This window comes from Accipiter gentilis, chromosome 16, assembly GCF_929443795.1.
Source record: "Accipiter gentilis chromosome 16, bAccGen1.1, whole genome shotgun sequence".
In the NCBI taxonomy this organism is placed as follows: Eukaryota; Metazoa; Chordata; class Aves; order Accipitriformes; family Accipitridae; genus Astur; species Astur gentilis.
This window is the reverse complement of record NC_064895.1, coordinates 8,848,961-8,869,894: the sequence shown is the minus strand read 5'-3', so window position 1 is coordinate 8,869,894 and position 20,934 is coordinate 8,848,961. Positions and strand designations below refer to the sequence as shown.

General features: G+C 37.5%; 1 protein-coding gene across 2 annotated transcripts in view; it reads left to right on the top strand.

Moving 5' to 3' along the window:
• SH3YL1 (SH3 and SYLF domain containing 1) overlaps positions 1-8,784 on the top strand; it is a 52,633-nt gene extending 43,849 nt beyond the window's left edge. For both annotated transcript variants that reach the window (XM_049818642.1, XM_049818641.1), the window contains exon 10: positions 8,222-8,784. In XM_049818642.1, coding sequence (XP_049674599.1) covers positions 8,222-8,421 — 200 coding nt within the window. In that variant the 3' untranslated portion in view covers positions 8,422-8,784. The remainder of the gene's footprint in view (positions 1-8,221) is intronic.
• The last annotated feature ends 12,150 nt before the right edge of the window (positions 8,785-20,934 follow it).

Sequence of the window (20,934 nt, the reverse complement as noted above, 5' to 3'; positions counted from 1 at the left end):
ATAGGTTCAGGAGATGATTGACTTTTGTCATTAACAAATTTCTAGAATCCCAGCTGCACTGGAAAATTCCAAGACTGTTGGAGAATAATTCAAAACATAGATATGGGATGCTCCAGGATTGTCAGGGAAGGATTGTAAAGATTCAAGGTTGTTATGAGAAAGAACTGGCTGCAAACTCTACTCCCGTCCTGCTGCCTTCACCAGGGAGTGAAGTCCTTGAGACACACAGCATATCTCCCTGTATTAGCTGTGTAAGAGTTCCTGGCACAGTTGAGGGTCGCTTAACTGCCTGACTTATTGCACTTATGCTAAGGCCTAGCAAGCCTTCCCGAGTTTGTAAATTTACCTGGAGAGGTGGAAAGAAATGCACCACCACACGTCCTTACTAGACAAGCAGTTAAATAAGTTCTTTCATTATAATTATTAGTTAAAACTCAGTAATGGCCATGCACCATTCAGCCTGAACCCTAATCTTTGCTGTGGGAGAAGACACTTCTGCAAGAACTGTCACAGGGTAAGACTACTTAGTTTATGTAGCTTAAACAAAAATCAGGATCAAAGTGCTTTATTAATTCACTAATGACAGATAATTAGCTAGTAATCTGTGAAATATACATTCAGGATCAATTTGAGCATTACAGCAAATAAATCGCAATATTAGACAACTGCAAAAAGTTAATAAACACCTGAGGTTTCTAAATGCAACCTCCAGAGTTTCAGTTGCACTTCCAGGTATGCATGCATATTGAGTGTTACGTGTACAAAGCTTTACATTCATGTACATGCCCTCTCACAGGTAGTATGAGGGGTCTATTCTGGCAGTGCAGGTTCTCCTACTTGCACAAACCTTTTGTTGGAGATGTGCATATTGCAGCTCTATGTGTGCTTGTGCAGCTTCCCTACAACCCACTGATCCATATGTTGACAAAGCCCCACCACGAGGTCGCATATGCACAGAGATGTGACTGCCTACTAGGTGCACGCCGTGCTGGTGCTCCCCTAGCTGGGCACAGGCTGGTCACAGTGTCTGACAGGGAGGCTGCTCTGTTTGGCATAGACAGAGATGATGCTGGCAAGGTGACTTCCATTTGTATCAAATTGTCACAAAAGGGAGTGGTTTGGACCACTTAAAAATCACTTCCAATGGTATAAGCAAAAGAAAAATTATTTAATAGGAATTCAAATAAAAGCGCGACTTCACAGCATCCAATGGCAAGGTTCACTCTATTACTTAATACATGGATGAAATGCACGCAGGAAAACTAAGTTAGAATCAGCCTACAATTAGTTATACAGAGACTAAAAATGCAGTAAGTTAAAAAAGATAAATATACAATGAAAAATCAAGTTAGAAGTCATTTCTCGTGATTTGTACAGAGATGGGGAATGTCAAAAGGGTAAGGGAGACCCTCCCGTTGAGTCACGAGGTTCAGAGAAGACCCCCTTGCTTTCTAAACTCCTGTTGCAGTCTAGGTGTGGCTGGATCAACTCCTAGTCCCAGACTTGGTCAACAGTTTGTATCTAAGGGATTATGAGTATAATAACAGCCTGAGATTCATTCAGAGTCGAATAAAGTTCACAGCAGTAATTTAAGTGTAGATTTGACAAGCAATAACTTGTAATGTACTTGCTATAGAATATTCAATTTAGTACACACTCATGCATAAAGGCACTAAGAGATATACATAAAAGCAAGCAGGAGTGGTACACCTGTTAAAAATGCCCCTCGAGTTCAGTGAAAATATTCATATTGAATGCTTTGGCATCTTTCTCAATGGGTGAAGGGTCGAGTCTCAAGGAACAGAGAGTATCAGCCCAGGTCCCGTCAGCTTTCGGTGACAGACCTCTGATCTTCACAAACAGGAAAGTCTGCAAGCTCTGAGAGGTGTCCCACTCGGAGGGAGATGCTGGTCGCAGCCCACAGTGGTCTGGGAGAGCTCAAAGGGCCTCAGTACCACAGCTTATAGGTTCAGGAGATGATTGACTTCAGTCATCACCAAATTACTGGGATTCCAGCTGCATTGGTACTGTTTCACCTGAGTTATGATTCAGATGAGGAATACTCTGGGGCTGTTGGAGAATGACTTAAGATTCAGATACGGGGTGCTCCAAGGTTGTCAAGGGAGGGCTAGGATGTCTCAAGGTTCTTATAAGAGAAACAGTTTTCTCTACTTTCAGGTTTTTTTTGTTGTTACCCAACAGCAGGAGTCCTTGAAATGGTCCCCATGACTCCCTGACTTAGCTGTGTGAGAGTCACTGGTATGGTCAAGGGACACTTAACCGCCCAACTCACTACACTTATACTAAGGCCTAGTGAGACTCCCCGTGTTTGTAGATCAGCCAAAAGAAGGGGAAAGAAATGCACCACCACAGATTACTGCTCTTCCAGTCCAAACTCTCTCCCTGCCAATTACAAATTTTCATGCTGCTTTTATATTTCAAGGTAACTTTGTTTCAAAAGTTTCTTTGAAGCTTTTCATCAAATGACAGAATGATTGAGGTTGGAGAGGGCCTTTAGAGATCATCTGGTCCAACCCCCTTGCTCAGGCAGGGCCACTGAGAGCCAGTTGCCCAGGACCATGTCCAGATGGCTTTCGAATATCTCCAAGGATGGAGGCTCCACAACCTCTCTGGGCAACCTGTTCCAGTGCTGGGCACCCTCACAGTAGAAGTGTTTCCTGATGTTCAGACAGAATCTCCTGTATTTCAGTTTGTGCCCACTGCCTCTGGTCCTGTTATTGGGCACCGCTGGAAAGAGCCTGGCTCCATCTTCTTTGCACCCTCCCTTCAGGTATTTATAGACATTGATGAGCCTTTTCTTCCCTAGGCTGAACGGTCCCAGCTCTCTCAGCCTTTCCTCATAGGAGAGATGCTCCAGTCCCTTCATCATCTCCATGGCCCTTTGCTGGACTCTCTCCAGGATGTCCATGTCTCTTTTGTGCTGAGGAGCTCAGAACTGAACCCAGTACTCCAGGTGTGGCCGCACCAGTGCTGAGTAAAGGGGAAGGATCACCTCCCTTGACCTGCTGGCAACACTTTGCCTAAATGCAGTCCAGCATACTGTTTGCCGCCTTTGCTAGAATGGCATGTTGCTGGCTCGCGTAAAGCTGTTGAATCAAGCTAATGGTTGTCTTCCTCTTTAATGCGTCCATTTGGGTCCTGATAATAGTCTTCCTTTTTAATACAATAATTTGGGGCAAACATCCTTCAGGAAGTTTAGTATAATCAATATATGTACACACACAGTATTTACACTCACAGTCGTATCTGAGCAGGTGGTGTTGTCCAGACCTGCTAAGGGTGGCCATTAAAATCTTCTAAAAACTCTTTATTGTTGCTGGCACCAACTATCATTTTTTACTCAGAGCTTTGCAGGACCCAGTAATTAACCTAGTTCTTCAGCCTACTTTGGATTCTTTCCTGAACTCTTAATTATAAACTCAATACTAATCCTTTCCAAAGAAAAGCCCAGTGTCCCATAACAGATGAAGAACTAAGATTTCTGTCTGTTTACTGTCAGTTACAGCTCTCCTCCTAAGCCTATGAGCAATACCCAAGGCTTTCAGTACCTCTGAACACTGTACTAGTGATAATAAACCTTTTTGATATTTGATATATTTGTTTTTGAAAGCGTAGATGTTTGCATCTGCCTAGATCCATTAGTTGTTTTCCATCATTTGGTCTGTTTGTTGGTTTTCTCTTACTTCTGCTGTACAAACAAGATTCATTTGGTTGCTTAGTATTCTAGGTCTCCGTTTAAACAATGAGAACTCTATTACAGCTTTTCTGTAAGCTGATGCTTTTTGGTGGGGCTTTTATACCAGCACTATACAACTTCTGTCATCTCTGATGCTGGAGATTTATCTGACTTTCAACATTTTGTGTGATAGTTCCAGTCACTTCTCTCTACTTCTTTACAAAATACAGAGAAAGTAGAAGTTTGTATGTTAAATGTGTTGCTCATTCAGATTGGTTTTTAAATAACAAAAACTGTAGCCATGCATTCTAAAGGTTCCACAAAAAAAATTTAGTAAGATAGAGAGACTATTCAGTTTCAAGGAAAAATATATCTACCTAGACGATCACATTTTCATATGGTATGTTGCAACCCAGTAGAAGCAATGTTGTAACCTTTCAACTTCAAAAGAAACCAGACCCACAGTCCATTTACCAAAGTAGAGATTTAGCTGAAAGTGCATAATTTATGGACAGTTAACAACAGGATTACCCTGTCAGTCATCAGTACCCTTGATCGGATGGCTCGTTGGCAGTGACAATTGAGTCACAGAGTCCTTTTTCACAAGCTCTTTAATATGGTTTAGATGAACCCCAAACCAGCAGTAATAGTTTCTGTTAATTCACTTGTATCTACCATATAGGTTCACACACGACCCACAAAATCATCCTAGCTCTCTAATTGCTGACAATTAGCAAATTTTGCAAAGTGGATGTTTAGCAATCTCACCACTAACCTCAAGCACATGAAACTTATTTCAGTTTTATTGCTATGTCAATGGCCAAAAGCAGCACTTCACAGTTTTTATATAATTATTCTGCAAGCTCTTTAGCATCAGACATTCAGAGCTAGGCGATATACACATCTATGCCAGTAAAATTAAATTTAGGACCCACAGCTGGACTGTACTATTCTGTCTTCCAACTCAGATTTAGTTTTTGAAAGCATAATAAGCCGAACCCAAAATGATGTAAAATGTCTTTTCTTCTCTAAAAACCAGTCTTAGAATCAGCCTATGGGTTTACTGACATTTTATACGTTGGCTACATGTGCTAGTAAATTAAACAGTGTGAAGGCATGGGCCCAAGCGCTATGACTCAGTTACCTATGTGATTGAGTTGCTAGAAAGTTCCTTGGTGTTAATCTCACTTAGCACTTTACCAGATAATTAATCCATACATGCGGTTTAGGAGTTACTCCAGTATAGAAACCAGTAGGTAGTTTGGCTGTGGGTCTCCTCTCTGGATGGTGAGCGTTTGTTTACTAGTATATATGTGCCAGTCTATGCCAGTTGGCCTCAAAGTCAAAGAAAGGCTCTGGCACTGTAACAATCTGTTCTGTAACAATTTTCTAAAGAATGCTTTCATTCTGCGGTAAATATGCTGTAATTAAAGATAGTTTTATCACCCTCATTCAGTCTGGGGCTGGTACTGCAGCGCACCCAAGAGGCCATAAATTTATTCTAGTTTATACCTCATCAAGTCCTTAATCCATAGCAGTAGTCCATAGCAAAAAGTTCAAGTCATTATGGTATGTAAAGATGAATAAAAATGAAAGGATATTGTGGTCAGAGCAGTTTGTTACCAAGCATATGCCGTACCCATGTATGCTAGAGCATTAAATATGTATGCTGGCTGCTGCACTAATTGATCTTCAGCCAAAATTTCTATATTTCTGTTTTGACCACTGTGTTTGTAGAAGCGTGCTCTGTGTATTCAGATACCATTAATTAAGGATTTTCCACAATGTAATTTGTTTTTATTCCAGTGTGCATACTCATAAATCTCAATTATTTCAGTATCATATGCTGTATGTAGCACTGTAGCACCATCTTGTGTGAGCTGCAAATGTGGTTTCAGTATATGCATTCAGCCATCTTCATGTTAACTATAACAATTTTATTTAAAACCCTTTTATGTAAAACTGAAATTGGGAAACAAGAATTTGAAATAGCTCCCCCTTATAATATGTGGTAGATTTCATAACAGCGTATTCCTTTAAGATACCTATTTGTTAGGATGAACCAAATAAATATGAGGCATGGGATGCTGCAATCTGGAGGCAATAAATATGCATTTTATCTGTTTTATGCTACAAAAATACAGAATTAAAGGACAGAGATTAAAATCTTTGTGAGAAATAAAATGAAACTATAGTATGGGAAAGAGCTGCTAGGGAAAATTAAGTAGGAGTTGTTATGAAATAGCTGATGAATAAAGCTGGAAAATGTTTTTAAATTATAGCAGGTAGCACATGGGGCAGGGGCACAGAACTCAATGTTCATAATCAGCTGTAGTGCTTTGCGGTTTCTGTATGTTTGGAAAGTTACACAAGCACAGGGGCAAAAAGTGGGAAGGGAAATGCATGAAACAATCTTGTTCATATGACAGAGCAAACAATTATTGGAGGCATGATTGTGGTGCATTGAATGCACTCCTACACTTTAATATCTCACATGCACTTCTTTTGTTCCACTTTTTCATGCTTTAATTTGTTTCTAGATTCCCTTTGGTTTTCTTCCTACTTTTACTGAGCCAATTTCAGTATACTCAATAGTTTTCTGTAAGAGGAATTATAGTCTTACTCTTAATGCAAGTTTGGCCATGGAGGAGGTAGCTATTACTTGCTGCCTTTGCTACAAGTCCAGCATATTAAAGTGGTGGTGACAGTTCTTCTGTGTACGTTCTTCTTGAATGTAATGAAAAGAAGCTTTCACCATCACTTTCAGCACTTTCAGTCTCTTCTTTTGTGCTGTCAATGATCTAATTTTTTCAAGTATATTAACATAGTTTGGACAGTTATAAGTACATAGTAACTCTAATTCTCCTTGAGTGATTGTCCATTTGAACATTTAGGTGGTGGAAACACATATGGTTAAGAACTCAAAGTGTAAGAATTTGTAGTCTTCATCGTAACTGATAAAATGCACTTTTACCCATGCGTGCTACCTGAATGTAGCACAGGGGTAAAACACACCCCCTCTTCCTTTTTATATGCAACTGAGTCATAACTGTTTTCATGCCTTAGCACCTAAAGAGTCCTGAGCCACAGTATTTTCTTACTGTTATTCTATTAAAACTAGGAGTAAAAAGTTCAAGTGTCTTTTATTGTTATGGGTTTTGCTGTGATATCCTCAATCAAAATATCTAGCTTCAAATCACACTTTGTATGGGAACACAGCATATCATTCTGACTGCTTCAAATGCTTGAATTCTTGGAGGAAAATCATGTAATTGCTGAATACTCAGTCTGTCAGGGTTTCAAAGTAAAAAAGTAAAAAGTAAAAGTAAAAAGTAAAAAAAGGTATTTAGAAAAGTTGTATTCCTTGCTTTTTTTGGTAGGAGTAACTGGTAGAGATGAGGACCTGATAAACATGGGTATTCTTGTCTGGTTTTGTTTTCAAATCAAAAGAAATAGTGGTGTGTGACTTCAGATCATGAATATAGATATCAGGGGAGAGAGACTGTGTGATCAAGGAAGACATTTGACTTCTCTGCAACCAACACTCTCCCAGCTTATGGGCAAATAATTTTATATTCATCTTTGATGATTGCTACAAATACAGATCACGAAGGGAAAGAACTGGCCTATGGAATGAAGATATATATTGACAGATGCTGGGGAAAAAAATCTATGCTGTTTATACATACATTTGTAGTTCATTTTTCTTCTCTGTCTGTCCTGTTTTGGCTACAGTTTGTATTTGGGAGGCTTGGGGAAAGAGGAGTTTTCCTCTTTCTTTTGAAGTGATAAAAGCAACTAGAAGAAAAGTTCTGTGGGTATCAGTTGTTGACAACAGACTGCCAAATAAAAGTTGTATCAGTGCTTCTCTGACCATCCTTTCTAGCTCTGTACTTGCAATGTGTGGACTTCGAAGAGCTTGGGTTTCCCCTTTTGCAACAGTTTTGGCAGCAAGCAGGTGCAGCTAATGCTAAAAGCCTTTAATCTTGCATGCTTGAGCATTTGTGCAGCCATCATGTCCATAGGAGCAATACATCCTGAAATCTCTCCACCTGACTGTGTAAACGTCTTCATTATTTCCTCTTAACTAGTCTTTCATTGCATCTTCCATTTTTTCACTTTTAGGTGCATTCATGTGAGAGATTTAACTGTTTTCTAAATCAACGTTAAACAAATGCAACTACCTTGTATAGTTCAGACAGTTAAAGGAATTGAGATCAAACATAATTATTAGCAAACTGAAGTTATTCGCTTGGATTGAAAGTTCAACAGCAATAAACATTGAGATATTGGCTAAAAAAGTGTCAACACTGTCTCTGTTTGACCGTATGAGGCATATAGAAAAAATTGCTGATCTTTATTTTGTGTATGGAGGGGTTTTTTCGTCAGTGTTTTACATGCTCAGATAAATTATTTTGGTGTCTTTGTCACTGTTTTCTACTGTCATTTAAGAATATTGTATTTAAGGACTTACTGTATGTGCAGTTCGGTAATTTCCTTTTTATTTAATTTCTTTCACTTCAGGTAACTCTTGGAGTAATCCAGTAGAAGTGACAGCACTTTATTCATTCGAAGGACAACAGCCAGGTGACTTGACTTTTAAAGCTGGAGACAAAATCACAGTCACAACCAAAACAGATTCCCAGTTTGACTGGTGGGAAGGAAGAATAGGAGGACAAACTGGCATCTTTCCAGCCAATTATGTTGCCATAAGTAACAACTAAATTTGTATAGGAGAAAATGTTGAAGCAGTAATATATTTACACTGAAAAATATATTTTAACTTTTCACATTTTAGTAAAATGAGATTCTTGATCAAGACTATTCTAACACAAAATTGAAATACATGAAATTAACTTTCCCCTAAACTTATTTCTTAAATAAACAGTAGGCAATGAAGTATTATTTTTGAGCAGTTTGCAATATAAAAAGTACTCCAGTTTGTGTCTACTTTCAGTTCTGTCTTGCTATATGGATTTATTTTTTACATGAGGGAAAAATTACAATTTAAAAGTAAGCATGCTGGAAAAATACTGATTTCTATTAAATTATAATTTGTGGTCTCTTTCTATAATAAATGCTCTCAAATTTGCTTCAAACCATCTCTGAGTTGGAGTTCTTTACTTTTACTAAACACAGATTTTTTTTCCAGGTATGGCAGAAGAAATTACCTTTATACTTGGTTTTAAAAATCACTTCAGGCATTGCAATTTTTGTTAGTAACTACTTTAGGTCTGGTCCCCAATGTTTGTCCTTGTTAGGCATACAAAGACCCTTCTTTTAAACAACTCAGTTCAGCTTCTCTGATAGTTTGTCTTATGCTGCCCTCATCTTTGAAGAATTTAAGCACTTCTGAAAGTTTGTTTAATAAAATGCATGAATAGTCCCTCCCAGAAAATATATAAGCTTATGTTATCTCTTGATTCTTATAGGAACTTGTTCCACAAATGGAAAGCAAGATAGAGAAATCTCTGCCTGGTTCACAAGTGAGCTTGCACAACTATTCCTGCTTCTTCCCATTTAAGATTTTTTTAATGTTTAATCTGTAAGGAAAGAGCAACATAGAGTAAATTACAGCGTAAATAGAGTAAATTATTAACAGTAAGACAGGGAAAATATTTCTGTGGCATATATAGTAGTAATGTATAGCACTATTATTCTCAGATTTCAACTTAATTTTCAGTATTTTTGTAAATCAGCTTCATTTTACAACTTGAAAGTTGATGTGACAAATCAGAGCAGAGGTGAGAATGAGAGTTGGAGTTTTTGAGAACCAGTTTAGTTTCCTTCTCATTGATGGATATGCTGAATTTACCTCTTATATGGAGTTAGTGCCAAGATGATAATTATGCTTCTTCAGTCTCAGCTTTTCCCCACTTGAAAATGCGTTTTGTTAAGTCTTTGTTTCTTCTAACAGTGCTGAGAGTATCAGATGGAAAATTAGTATGTGTGATCTTTCCAGCAACCAAGTTGCAGTTGATCTGCTGTTATGATCTACTAATCTATCAAGTGCTGTTTAGCTTTAAGTTATCCCATCCGAATGGCAAGGTTAAGCCTAGTATAGAGGAAGACTTACCATCATAAGAAAATAATTCCATTCCACTCATTGGCAAAAGTTTCTGGATTTCTTGCAGCCTGTGCCACATGTTTTTGATAAACAAACTCAAAATAAGACAGAAGAGACTGAAACCATAGTCAAATGTGTTTGCTACCTTTCAATGAAAATCCTTCATATTCTTTGCCTAATAGTCAAGACAGATGTATGGCATCTGTCTTCAGATAGATGCCATCACCAAATGGATCCATACTGCTTGCAGGTATTTTTTTAGAAAGTATTTTCCAAACAGTTGGAAAGAGTTACATAACCTTACACAGCTGCAGTGGAAGTGTTGTTATATGCCTTTAGAAGGACTGTTTGTAGCATCTGCCAGTTTGAGGTGAGAAAGCAAATTCTGCGTTTACCTATCTTTCAGATAGATAGACTGCATCTGTTGCTTATTAAGCAAGAAAACACTGAATCATCCAATATCAAGACTTAGTAAACAAGATTAATAATAATATCATAGACCCAGCATCTAGATATTCCACATATTCACAAAGAACCACTCCCACGTTTATTATACCCTGTTGCTGCACGTTAATTATGCAGTACAAGCTGAAGCATCCACTAGCAGAATTGTGCTGTGGTACTTCATTAGTCATTTCCAGAATGCTGGCTGCTTTTTCAGCCAGTGTAGTTGCCTTTGTGTAGGGTTCTTAAAACTTCTTAACTCATCTCAAGTGTCTTCTTCCATGAAACTGTCAGAATTTATGAACTTGCACATTAAAATCTTTTTATTGTTTATGTAAATTCAGTTTCTTGGACTGCCTTAGCTGAGTTCTGGGAAAAATGAGGGTTGTCTAATCTAAGTGTTCATGATAGTCTGTAGACTCTGCAGGATAGCACTGATTAATTACTAAATTCAAGCTGTATTTTCAGGGGGAAATATTAAACGGGAAGCGTATCTCATACCTGGAACATTTCTTTCTTCATCTAAATATAATACAGGAAAGAGAAGATTCAGTGGATTAGCCTAATGAAAGAAAAGCCATTGGTTGTCAAAAACAAACCTTCTTGAAGCATTACAGAACTCTACGGCCTGATTCTACATGCCTTTGACACGGGCTGGATCAACCCACGTCAGTGGGCTTAGGCTAATTCCAAAAGTGTTTTTGTAAAAACAGTAAAAATGGTTTACAGTAAAAGACAGTCTGCATGATTTGGTAAACTAAGAGGTCTGTAAGGAACAGGTAGTTATATAGCAGGTTCTCTGCAGTAGGTCTAGGAACAAAAACCTAGAGATAAACAGAATCAGCCAAGAGACACTTATGTCCTGGTAAGAGAGCTTTTCTATGAAAGAAAGTCCATGTATGTGTTCCTTTACTACAGGATGCCTGACCCAGATCCAGAAGAAAGAGAAGATACTGAAGAAGACGGTGCCTCTAGCACAAAGTATTAAATGTGTTTGTAGACCAGTTATGAGGTGCCTAGCATCCGGTTTTCAGTGGAGGATAGATGTCTGTAGGACCAAATCAGCAGGTATCTGTACTAGAAGAGAAAAAATGAGTTACGGAGCCATGGGAGTTCCCTCAAGGGGATACTTAATACAAGCTACAGAGATTACAGGCAAAGTACTTCTGCTGCGGTGTTGAGCAGGTTCAACTCATCATCTTGCTTTTATAAGCAGTGACCTTCAGCATATAAACCAACTATTTTTATTGCTGAAGTGCAGTTAATCAGACAATAGTAATTTATCTGTATAAAATACAGGTACTTTCCGTATTTATTTTGTGACTATATTTTGTATATGGCAGCCCGACTTCCTGTCAGTCTTTGTAGGCTTTGAGCAAGGTAATTCCCGAAGGTTAGTAGGACTGTATGCTCTGTGTTCAACATCATCAGGTAACTTAATCATAATTCATCTTAACTTTAAGTGTTTCACCATCCTAAGTTGTCAAAGTAGAATTCTTTCCTGGAGGAAATCTTATGGCTTACCATATTATAGGCTTCAAATTTTGAATTTCATGGTGCCCAGAAATAATTTTTTCTGTTGTACCTCCAAGCGTTTTTCTCAGGATGTGATTACTGATGGGTCACTGGACTGGCAGATCAGTATTGCAAGGTGCGCTACGAAAAATCTTCCTTCTGACATGTCTAGCTGGTGTGTATTCACTAACACATTTACACATACTGATGGAAGGTTTGCAAGAAAGTTTTCACCAACTCTGGCCTTTTATAAAATATCAAATGATTTGTCTGCTACAAGCATTTGGATGCATCTTCCCTGCTATTTGTATCTGTTCATCCTTTCTGAAACTGAGATGCTTGCATAAATGTCACAGTTGAAGGACAAAAAGAATGAAAATAGTTTTTTCTCACCCTCAGCATGAATTTGTGTCTTCGTTTCTAGTGGACTCAAAGATTTTTCTCGTAGTAGTTCAGAGGACTAAACAATGGTTTTTTGAGGTAAATCTACCATGATTAAAGCCTTACCATCTGTATCCATTTGTGATAGCTTTGATTGCTTACAACTGGAGAAAGATAAAGGGAAGTTAGTCTTGTTCCTCTTTTAACACTTTCCATAGTCTCCTAAGCTGTATTTTCCCTCCACCCATAATTTCAAACCTGAGTTTGAATTAGCTCCTAAGCTCCATCACCTGTAGGAAGGCATTTCAGGAGCCTTAGGCATGTTAAGGTGATGTAGTTTCTCTGCCGGTCTTGAGTTTGTTCAATGGGTGCAAGTTTTTCCTCATGAGGCTGTTCACTGTCCAATCCACTGTCATCAAGAAAATTCTATTTTTCCACAATAAAACCTTACTGGAGAATATATAATGATGGTAACAAGACTATCTACCAAGTCTATCCAGCAAGAGTTCAACTCACAGGAAGATCCTAATGCATACAATCTCCTCATCGGCTTTTGGATCAAGACTCACTCTCCTTCTTCTGTGTTTTATGTGGGTTCAAGTCATATGACAGCTTATTTTCTTCAAATCCGCCCTTTCCAGAGAATAAAACTTCAAAAGACTTAATACCTGGTTTATATTGCATATGTATTTAGCATAATTTACATTAGCTGACTACAGAGTCTGTTAGTTTTGCCAGGAGAATCCATTGAAAAAACTCAGAAAAAAACCCGTAATTATTAAATACACCAAGTTTTATATCATGTTTGTAGCGGCGAGCCAATAATATCTGACAGTTCCATGCTTCCAAAATTTTTGATATTCAGAGTATTTAGGCAACCATCTGTCAACAAATTATGTAAATAAGAAAAGTATTCAGCTTTTGGTAATGGGAGAGGATGGTACATTTTAAAGTTTGTCTTTAAACCACTAAGATTAGCTTAAAAACTAAAGTACTCATTTTATCCTCATACCAGCCAAAGATACAAAATGCAGAGGGGAAAACTGAAAAAGAAGGGTTTTTTTCTCTCTTACAGGCATTTCATCAACTAGTTGTTAAGACAGAAACAGTGTACAACTGTTATCAACAGATATGTTTTCCACATCCATTTTAATTAATGTGTCTGCTTTAATTAACTGTTTAAAATGGTATCTATGCTTTCAGAAATTTTAAAAAGTTTTGTAAACCTTATTCAGTTTATTCCTAACATCTCTTTGAGAGCTTACATAATTTTGTCCATTTGTGGCGTTTTGCAATACTTTTAAGTACGTGACCAAAAGCATAACTAGAGTGTGTTCAGATTCTATTCTTTGTAATATCTGTTTTGCAAAAATATGTTAATTTACTAGTAATTTAACTTTAACTTGTAATGTTAAAAATAACTTTGGTAACAAGTATAACTGCAAAACTTTTGATCTGACATTTTCCTCCATTCTTTTTTTCCTTGCAGGCCATTGCTGACAAAAAATATTTCTGTTAGGTGTAGGTGTAAATTTCCATCGTGGTTAATTTCTCCAGTTCTTCAGCAACAAGGAAACGCGTAATCCCACTCTGTTCTCATATCAGGCCAAACATTCCCATTTATTGAACCTTCCACAAAAACATCTCAGGCCAGTCTTTCCTGATTAACTGTTCTGTTTCACTCTTTCTGTATGTGTGCATACTCACACACATACACTCACTGGGTGGTTATTTTGGATCCATGTTTGGATAAGGACCAGCTCAGTCCAATTGAACATCTTCCTCGATGTTCCATTCTGTTTGCCTTAATAAAGAATGGCAGGCGGAAGTTCCTCAGGGTTGAGTACTGGCATCTCTTTGAAAAATGACTGAGTTTCTCCTTTAAAAGCTCAATAAATTTCTACATTAGTTCTAATCATGCTTGCACAAATTTTGAAACCAGATTTTTACAAATTGTCTCAGACTTTATGGTCTTAAATCCATATTGCGTACATTTCTACTAATTCTATACATAGCTTATGCCTATAGGATCATAAGGAAGCCAAAACTAGTCATTTATGTAGCCTTTGCAGTAGATCTTTAAAAGAATTGTCTGATCTAAAGGGAGCTGAACTGCAGCTGTTTATGTTGATTTATTGTGGGTACTTAGATGCAAAGAACTTTTGAAATGTAGACGTTTCTTCTGCGTTACCTAAATATAAACGCAGCATCCTACCTATAGGCATCTGTTTCTAAAAACCTTGGCCAGAACATTTTGAAATCAAATTAGGTTGTATTGAGAATCTAAATTTATCCAACACTTCAGTCTAAAAGTTCGTGGGAAAGCATTTGTGAGTTTTTAATTGGTTCTTGATCTTAATTGAATTAGAAATATTGCAAAGGAAACCTTTTGGGCTTTTCCCATGCCATAACTAATGTAAGAAAAATAAATAAAAAGAAATAGCAAGCTTCATTCTCTGGAAAAGGTTTTAGTTAATTTCATCTAAAATTAAGTGCAAATAGTTCCTTAGATGTCAGGAGTGTGTGAACTAATGCATGCTAACCCTTATGCTAGATTGATATCCACATGTTCTTCTATATCTGCGATCCATTCTGTAATTCTTTACCTACAATTTTTTTCTTAACAGTAGAAATAGAAATGCCGGTAACTGTAGACTGCAGAGGAATTCTGCCATCTGCATTGCTAAGTCTTTGCCTCTGCCTTTATAAAGCTTACAGGTAGTACCGACTTTGGAGTTCTCTTCGATGGTTCTTAACCTTTTTCCTGGCAAAGTTCACGTTCTGTTTAACATATGGAAAAAGCAAATAATCCTAGCATGCCTATGCATATTTCTAGCCTTCAGCTTGAGAATTTGTATTATACAAAAGTGTGTATGAGGCAGAGAAAGCAAGCTGGGCCGTGCCTGGAGGAGCTAAACACAGCCGTCTACCACAGGGAACTTCTGCCTGGCTGAAGAACCAGGAGCTGCTTGCTTGTTGAACCTGAGAACGTTGTCTGTAGTGGTAGTATGAGCCTGAAGATCACTTTAAGTATACAAAGTGTTTCCATAAACTACTCGAATACAATTAATTCCATTCACAAAAGCAATAATCATAGTTAAAGTAATTTTATTGTTTAAGAAATTTTGAAGCAAAGAATTTCCCCTCCCCTCTTCTTTTCCACCTGTGTATCCTTCTCCAGTCTTGTACTGTTCCTGTGCTATGCATGGCCTTTTAGTATCTGACTTGCTGAATGCTCAAGGACTAGGTTTGACAGTGTCCAGGGCAATTAAACCTAACCTTCCTGTGGCCTCCTTCTAAACATCCAAGTAATGCTTACCACTGTACCAAATAGATAGTTAGTCGGGGAGGGAGGGAAGAAGAGACTAGTTAACTGGCTTTGGGAGCCTAAATTCTCACATAATTCCTGTAAATGAAAGTTGTTGTTCTGTCAAATCAGATATATGGTCTCACAACAAACATTACTAGAATTCTGAGTTTCTGAACATCCTGTTTTCACAATATTTGCAGTGTCTTTTATGCTTTCAGACATTTTAATTTTATTTTCCAAATGCAAATGCTAGTCAATTCTTTCTCTCCAAGGGTTTTAAATTGGTTTAGACTCTAATTTTCACGCAATTAAATGTGAGTTATGCCTCACAATAAATTTAGATAATGCTGTTGAGGGAAATAAATAAAGCACCTGGATGCAAAAGTATTGTCACAGATTGACAGTTCCAGCTGCTTGGGAGACATTGTTGATTACTGAAGTATCAAGTCACTTAAATAGGTGCCATTCTGTAAGATTTTATCAACTGCAGAAATTTGGGCCAAAATGAACTTTTTTTTAAGCAGAGGTGATGTCTGTTAAAGTACTGGTTTTAATTTGAGTCATAGATTCTGTGGTGGTCATTTTTTGTGGAAACTAGATCTGCCCATTACCTTTTAAAATCTGTCTCAGGCTATTACTTGCTCTCAGCCTGGTATTCCCTTTAGTGTGTCTTGTATTTTAATGTTCCCAATTTCCTTCTGTCATATTTGATGTCAAAATTAAGGCCACAGTTAAGGCAGAAATTCAAAACATCAGTCTCTTAGTCTAATTGGTTTCTTGTCAGCCATCAGATTCTTACAAATGCGAACCGGGACAAGCTGCTTTAAGATTTCGCAGCCGAAGGTTGTATTTGATGTGTTTTGGATCACTTCTTCTGCATATCTGATTTCATGCTTTTCAGACTAACCCCTTGTTTCCTTCTGGCAATGCTGAAAATGCTTGGGCCTGTTCCAGCTGATTTTGCATCAGTGGGATTCTTTTGGTAGCTTTGAGGTAGACTTTAAACGGTAAATGGTACTACATTTACTTAAAATCTACGTTACTCTGCTGACTTTACTAGAAGCCAGGCTGCTGATCAAATTACAGGGTAAGGCAGAGATTATTGATGTATTTATATGCCTCTGAGAACAATCCAATCAGTATTTTCTCCATGGCCATCACACTCTCAAGCAACACATGCTCTCAGCGTAGCTTTCCAGTAGCTCACATTCCTAGCAGAAAGGATACTGACTTTGCATCGGTCCATGCTAAGTATTTTTTTTCCTGTATTACCACCTATGTGTTCCTCCAGTCAGTTACTTCTGTCATTTAAGAAGCCATCCCATACATCTCACATGTTTGAAGCCAATTATGACTGAAGCCCTGAAGCAGCCCTGACCTTCTTTGCAGATTCCTGTGCAGGCTGCCAGCATGTTTTCCTACAGAACCCTTGGAGTCTGGTCATGAACATGGCAGCCAAAGGAAACAGGCTTTCTTTTTGAAGATTCCTGATGACAATTGCTCTTTGGATAGCATAAAAAAGAATTTGCTGTATAAAATTAAAATCCTATAGCCATTTCCTTGTTTTGCCTTCTCAAGGTTTGGAACATTACCTTAGCTTAAGTTAGAGTATTTCATGATGTCAAGAATTTTCCTCTTGTAGCAAGGCTTTTTCTTCTGATACACAAAGGTCCCCTTCTGTAGAGTAGCGCTCATTGCTGCACTGCTGATAAATGTTAAGAAAACAAAAAAATAGTGAAGGGGAAGGATATTCAGCACCAACCAATGTATCATCCAAACGGCATTTTTGTTTTTGAAAATATGCCTAGATTTGTGCCACCTACTTTCAGGTACCTGTTCAGGTAGGTTTAGAAGTTGTCCCAAGTTAGATACCTGTTTTTCTAAAGCAGTCAGTCGAGAGAGGTAGCTTACATGAAATGCCTTCCAGAGTGCTTTCTGGAGTCTGTAGTAGAGATTAACTTGTTCCTTGAAACTGTCTTCCTAATGGCATTTTGTTGTCAAACCTTCAGGGCGATCTCTGGATATAAATGCTTTATACTTGCATTGCAGAAATAAGTATTATTTTTTTCTCTGAGACCCACTAAATTAAGCAAGGAGACACAATTTCAAATTCTGTTAACAAAAGTTTCCAAACTGGAACATGAACTGAAACTATGGATCACTGCCACTGTGAATGAAGAATGGAAAATCTAAGAAAGGGAAAGATATAATTAACAGCACTATATGTTCATATCTACTTTGGTAATGAGCATTAATACAGGATATTAATCTTAGTTGCTAGTTTTGACACACTCAAGCTATCTGCTTATTTCATCATTACCTTTTTTGGTACTAAGACAGATGCTGGATAAAAATATGTATCTATCTAACTTCATATTCAGATGATTGTTTTAGATTAATACAACACCCTTCAAGTTATTCTTCTTTTGATCAGTTTAGAAATATTCTTGGCAAAAGAAAGAGATGGAAAATAGTGAGTTGAAAAGAGAACTTCCTGAACTGAAGAAAATACAGATCTCATGAACAGTTATCTCTTAAAATTGTTCAATTTGTAAGTTGCTAAATGGATTATCTTAATCTACGACTCTTAATTTAACAATATTAATTGTTGATATCTAACATAACAAACCTAAGGGAACTCAGGTAGCCTGGAATATCTTTCTTCTACATGTTATAATATTAAAAAATTATATTTATATTCTTCTCCTGAGGGTGATGTCAGAATAAAAAGCCTAGATGTTATTCACTTACATTTTAAAAGTGCCAGTTTTCTTAAACATGAAGAGTTTTCTGTTAACAACTGGGCTCCAAAATCCAAATGAACAAAATGTTTAACATGAAACTCAGCAGTTTCACATTAATAGATCCTGGCTGACAGTATGAAACTTGGACATTATTGATTACAGTTCCAATGAGATGTACTTACTTTAATACAGCATACAAGCAACATGTGCAGGCAAGCCAGATGCAAAACTGAAACATTATCTAAACAGAGTTGATTTCAAATGTTTCAAATGTAAATAACCCACTGGGTGGTCCTTGAGACTGTCAGCAGTCATTATTTTCTGTAGCGTAAACAGGGCTGTCGGCTGGGATTTCTGTCACAAAGATAAAAAGTACTTCTTCCCTAGCAAAGCCTAGGCTGTATTTTTTAAAGAAAGTCATACACCTCTATGATAGATGGAGAGTTCCTTTCTGTATTTTAATGAAAGTATTTTATAAGCTGCCATGAAAACCAGAATAGGTGTCTGAAAAATGTAGACTAGGAGATAAGTAAAGGTTAATGGAATTAGCAGAGTAATAAGCCTTAAAATTCTGACATGTCTAAATAAATGCATCATTTCCATAGATTGGCTGTGTTTGTTCTTCAAAGTTTTCTGCAGGTAGCAAAAGCTAAACCAAGAAAATAGATACCAATAGATAACAAACATATAACCTTGGATGAAAGAAATCATTGTACATTTGAGGCTACTGCTTAGATTAAAAATATGAACATGATCAGTTTAAGTGATCTGAAGTATTAGTTGATCATAGGGATTTATACAATGGCTTTAAGTCCTCTAATCTGATTCAGATATTACAGAAGACTATTACTACACTGCCTGCCTCTACTTAGTCCAATGGCAGCTGAGCAATTAAAGCATCTTAATAAATCTAGTCTGGCATCTCCAAGCACAAAATTAATTCTGTAGCACTATCTTCTGTATCAACAGTCACCTCCTGATTTTATAGCCACTGAAATCTGCAGGAGCATTGCCATCGGCTTCTGTGGAAACATGATTTTGGGCAGTGGAACACATCAAAGTTTATTTCAAAAATTGTTGAAGACTTTTCCAACTGATTTCCTGGACGAAAATAAAATTTTCAGGTTCTCCTCAAGATGTTTTTCACATTTCCTCCTGGAAATGTGTCATCAGGTGTCTATACCTTCTTTCTGTAATTGTCCTGTGCACTGCTCAAAAACTAGAGAACTTCATGCTTTACTGAACCACAAATATGTCTTGTTCCTATGCAGGGATTTTCTTTGTGCCTGAGGAACTGAATATAGATTCTACCTTCCATGATAGAGTCATCCTTTGCAACCTGCATTTGTACTTACTTACATGGTGCAGTGAAAGGTAAGTAGAGTCAACTTGAAAGCGTTAACAATGTGGTTAATCCCTCCTGGTGCCTTGGCTCCTGAAGATATGTTACATCCCTTAGTAATTTTTGGAATAAGGAAGGAAAAGGGAATACTTCCTCTGGAGTATGACCTGAAACCTGAAAGTCTAAGGAAACAATGTACATTTTAATGTGATAAATGAAAATGGTGGCAAGCTTTTGAAAATTGTCAGGGCTCCAGGGTGAATCTGCACTCTCATCCTTTTGTAGCCAGGAATATCATCACAGTTCTTTTAATCTTAAACTGAATCCCATGATTGCACTTCTTTGCTTCCAGATGGCATGACAAGATAAACTCAGCTGTATTTGACACTGCAAAAATTACCCCTTCATCTAAGAACCTATGACCAGTGATGTGGAATTGGCTTTCTTCAAACAGTCTTTTACTCATTCAGAGATACATGCAGGAAAGCATTAAAAAGTCAAGAAATCTTTATTCCTCTCTCTTACCTGAATCTTTATTCTCCGCTTGTATGTTCTGCAAAGTCTGTGTAGTGTTGCCTTTGTGCTTGTCAGATTGCCTAGCTACATTTTTTCTTTTTCCTTTCCCCCCTCTTTCAGTGTGCTCCCCATTTCCTCTCAGGCAGCCACCAAGTATTCACTTCACCTTTCTTTCCCCAAGGGATTTTGGATGGTCCCTTCGACCCTTGCGTTCCTGTCTTGGAAAAACAGCTGTAAAACATGGCTGGCATCCTGAAACAGCATCTTCCCTTTTAAATCTAGCACTTGTACTTAACTCTCTTAAATTGTCTATGGTTGTCTTTAACTTTTTTCTCACTAAAAAAACCTCTCAATTTGCATAACTGCGTAAAATAATACTGTGTGTATTTGTCACGAAATGGGGTGGTTTGGACCACCACGGTATCCCCCTACTTTCTACTGCTAAAAGGAACTCGATGGCCAACTCCTAAGATCAATGAATTAGATATGCCTAAAATAGTACAGGTCTGTTGCATTTTTTTCTTTTGTGTCAAAATTAATTTTAATCCAGATGACAATATATTTTAAACAGTTCTTCAGTTCAGCAGGTGAGATCAGCAGATACTTTGAGCACAAGGAAGCTGTCATTGTCCCATACATGCTTCATGAGGTACAAAACAACTAGCCTTTACTGAAACGAGATGAAGCCTGCCCAAGTACCACTCAAATGATGGCCAAATTTGAATAAGAAGACCGTGAGGAATCTATTGTGGGACTTAGTACTGGAACAAGATAACCTTAATTGAAGTATCACACACACAAGGATGGCAATGGTATTTATGCTTTGCAAAACAAGTCAACATATATGTGTATGAATATGCACTATTTATGTGGGAAAAGTGAATGTGTTAATTGTTGTTTATTCAATCTATTTTTTCC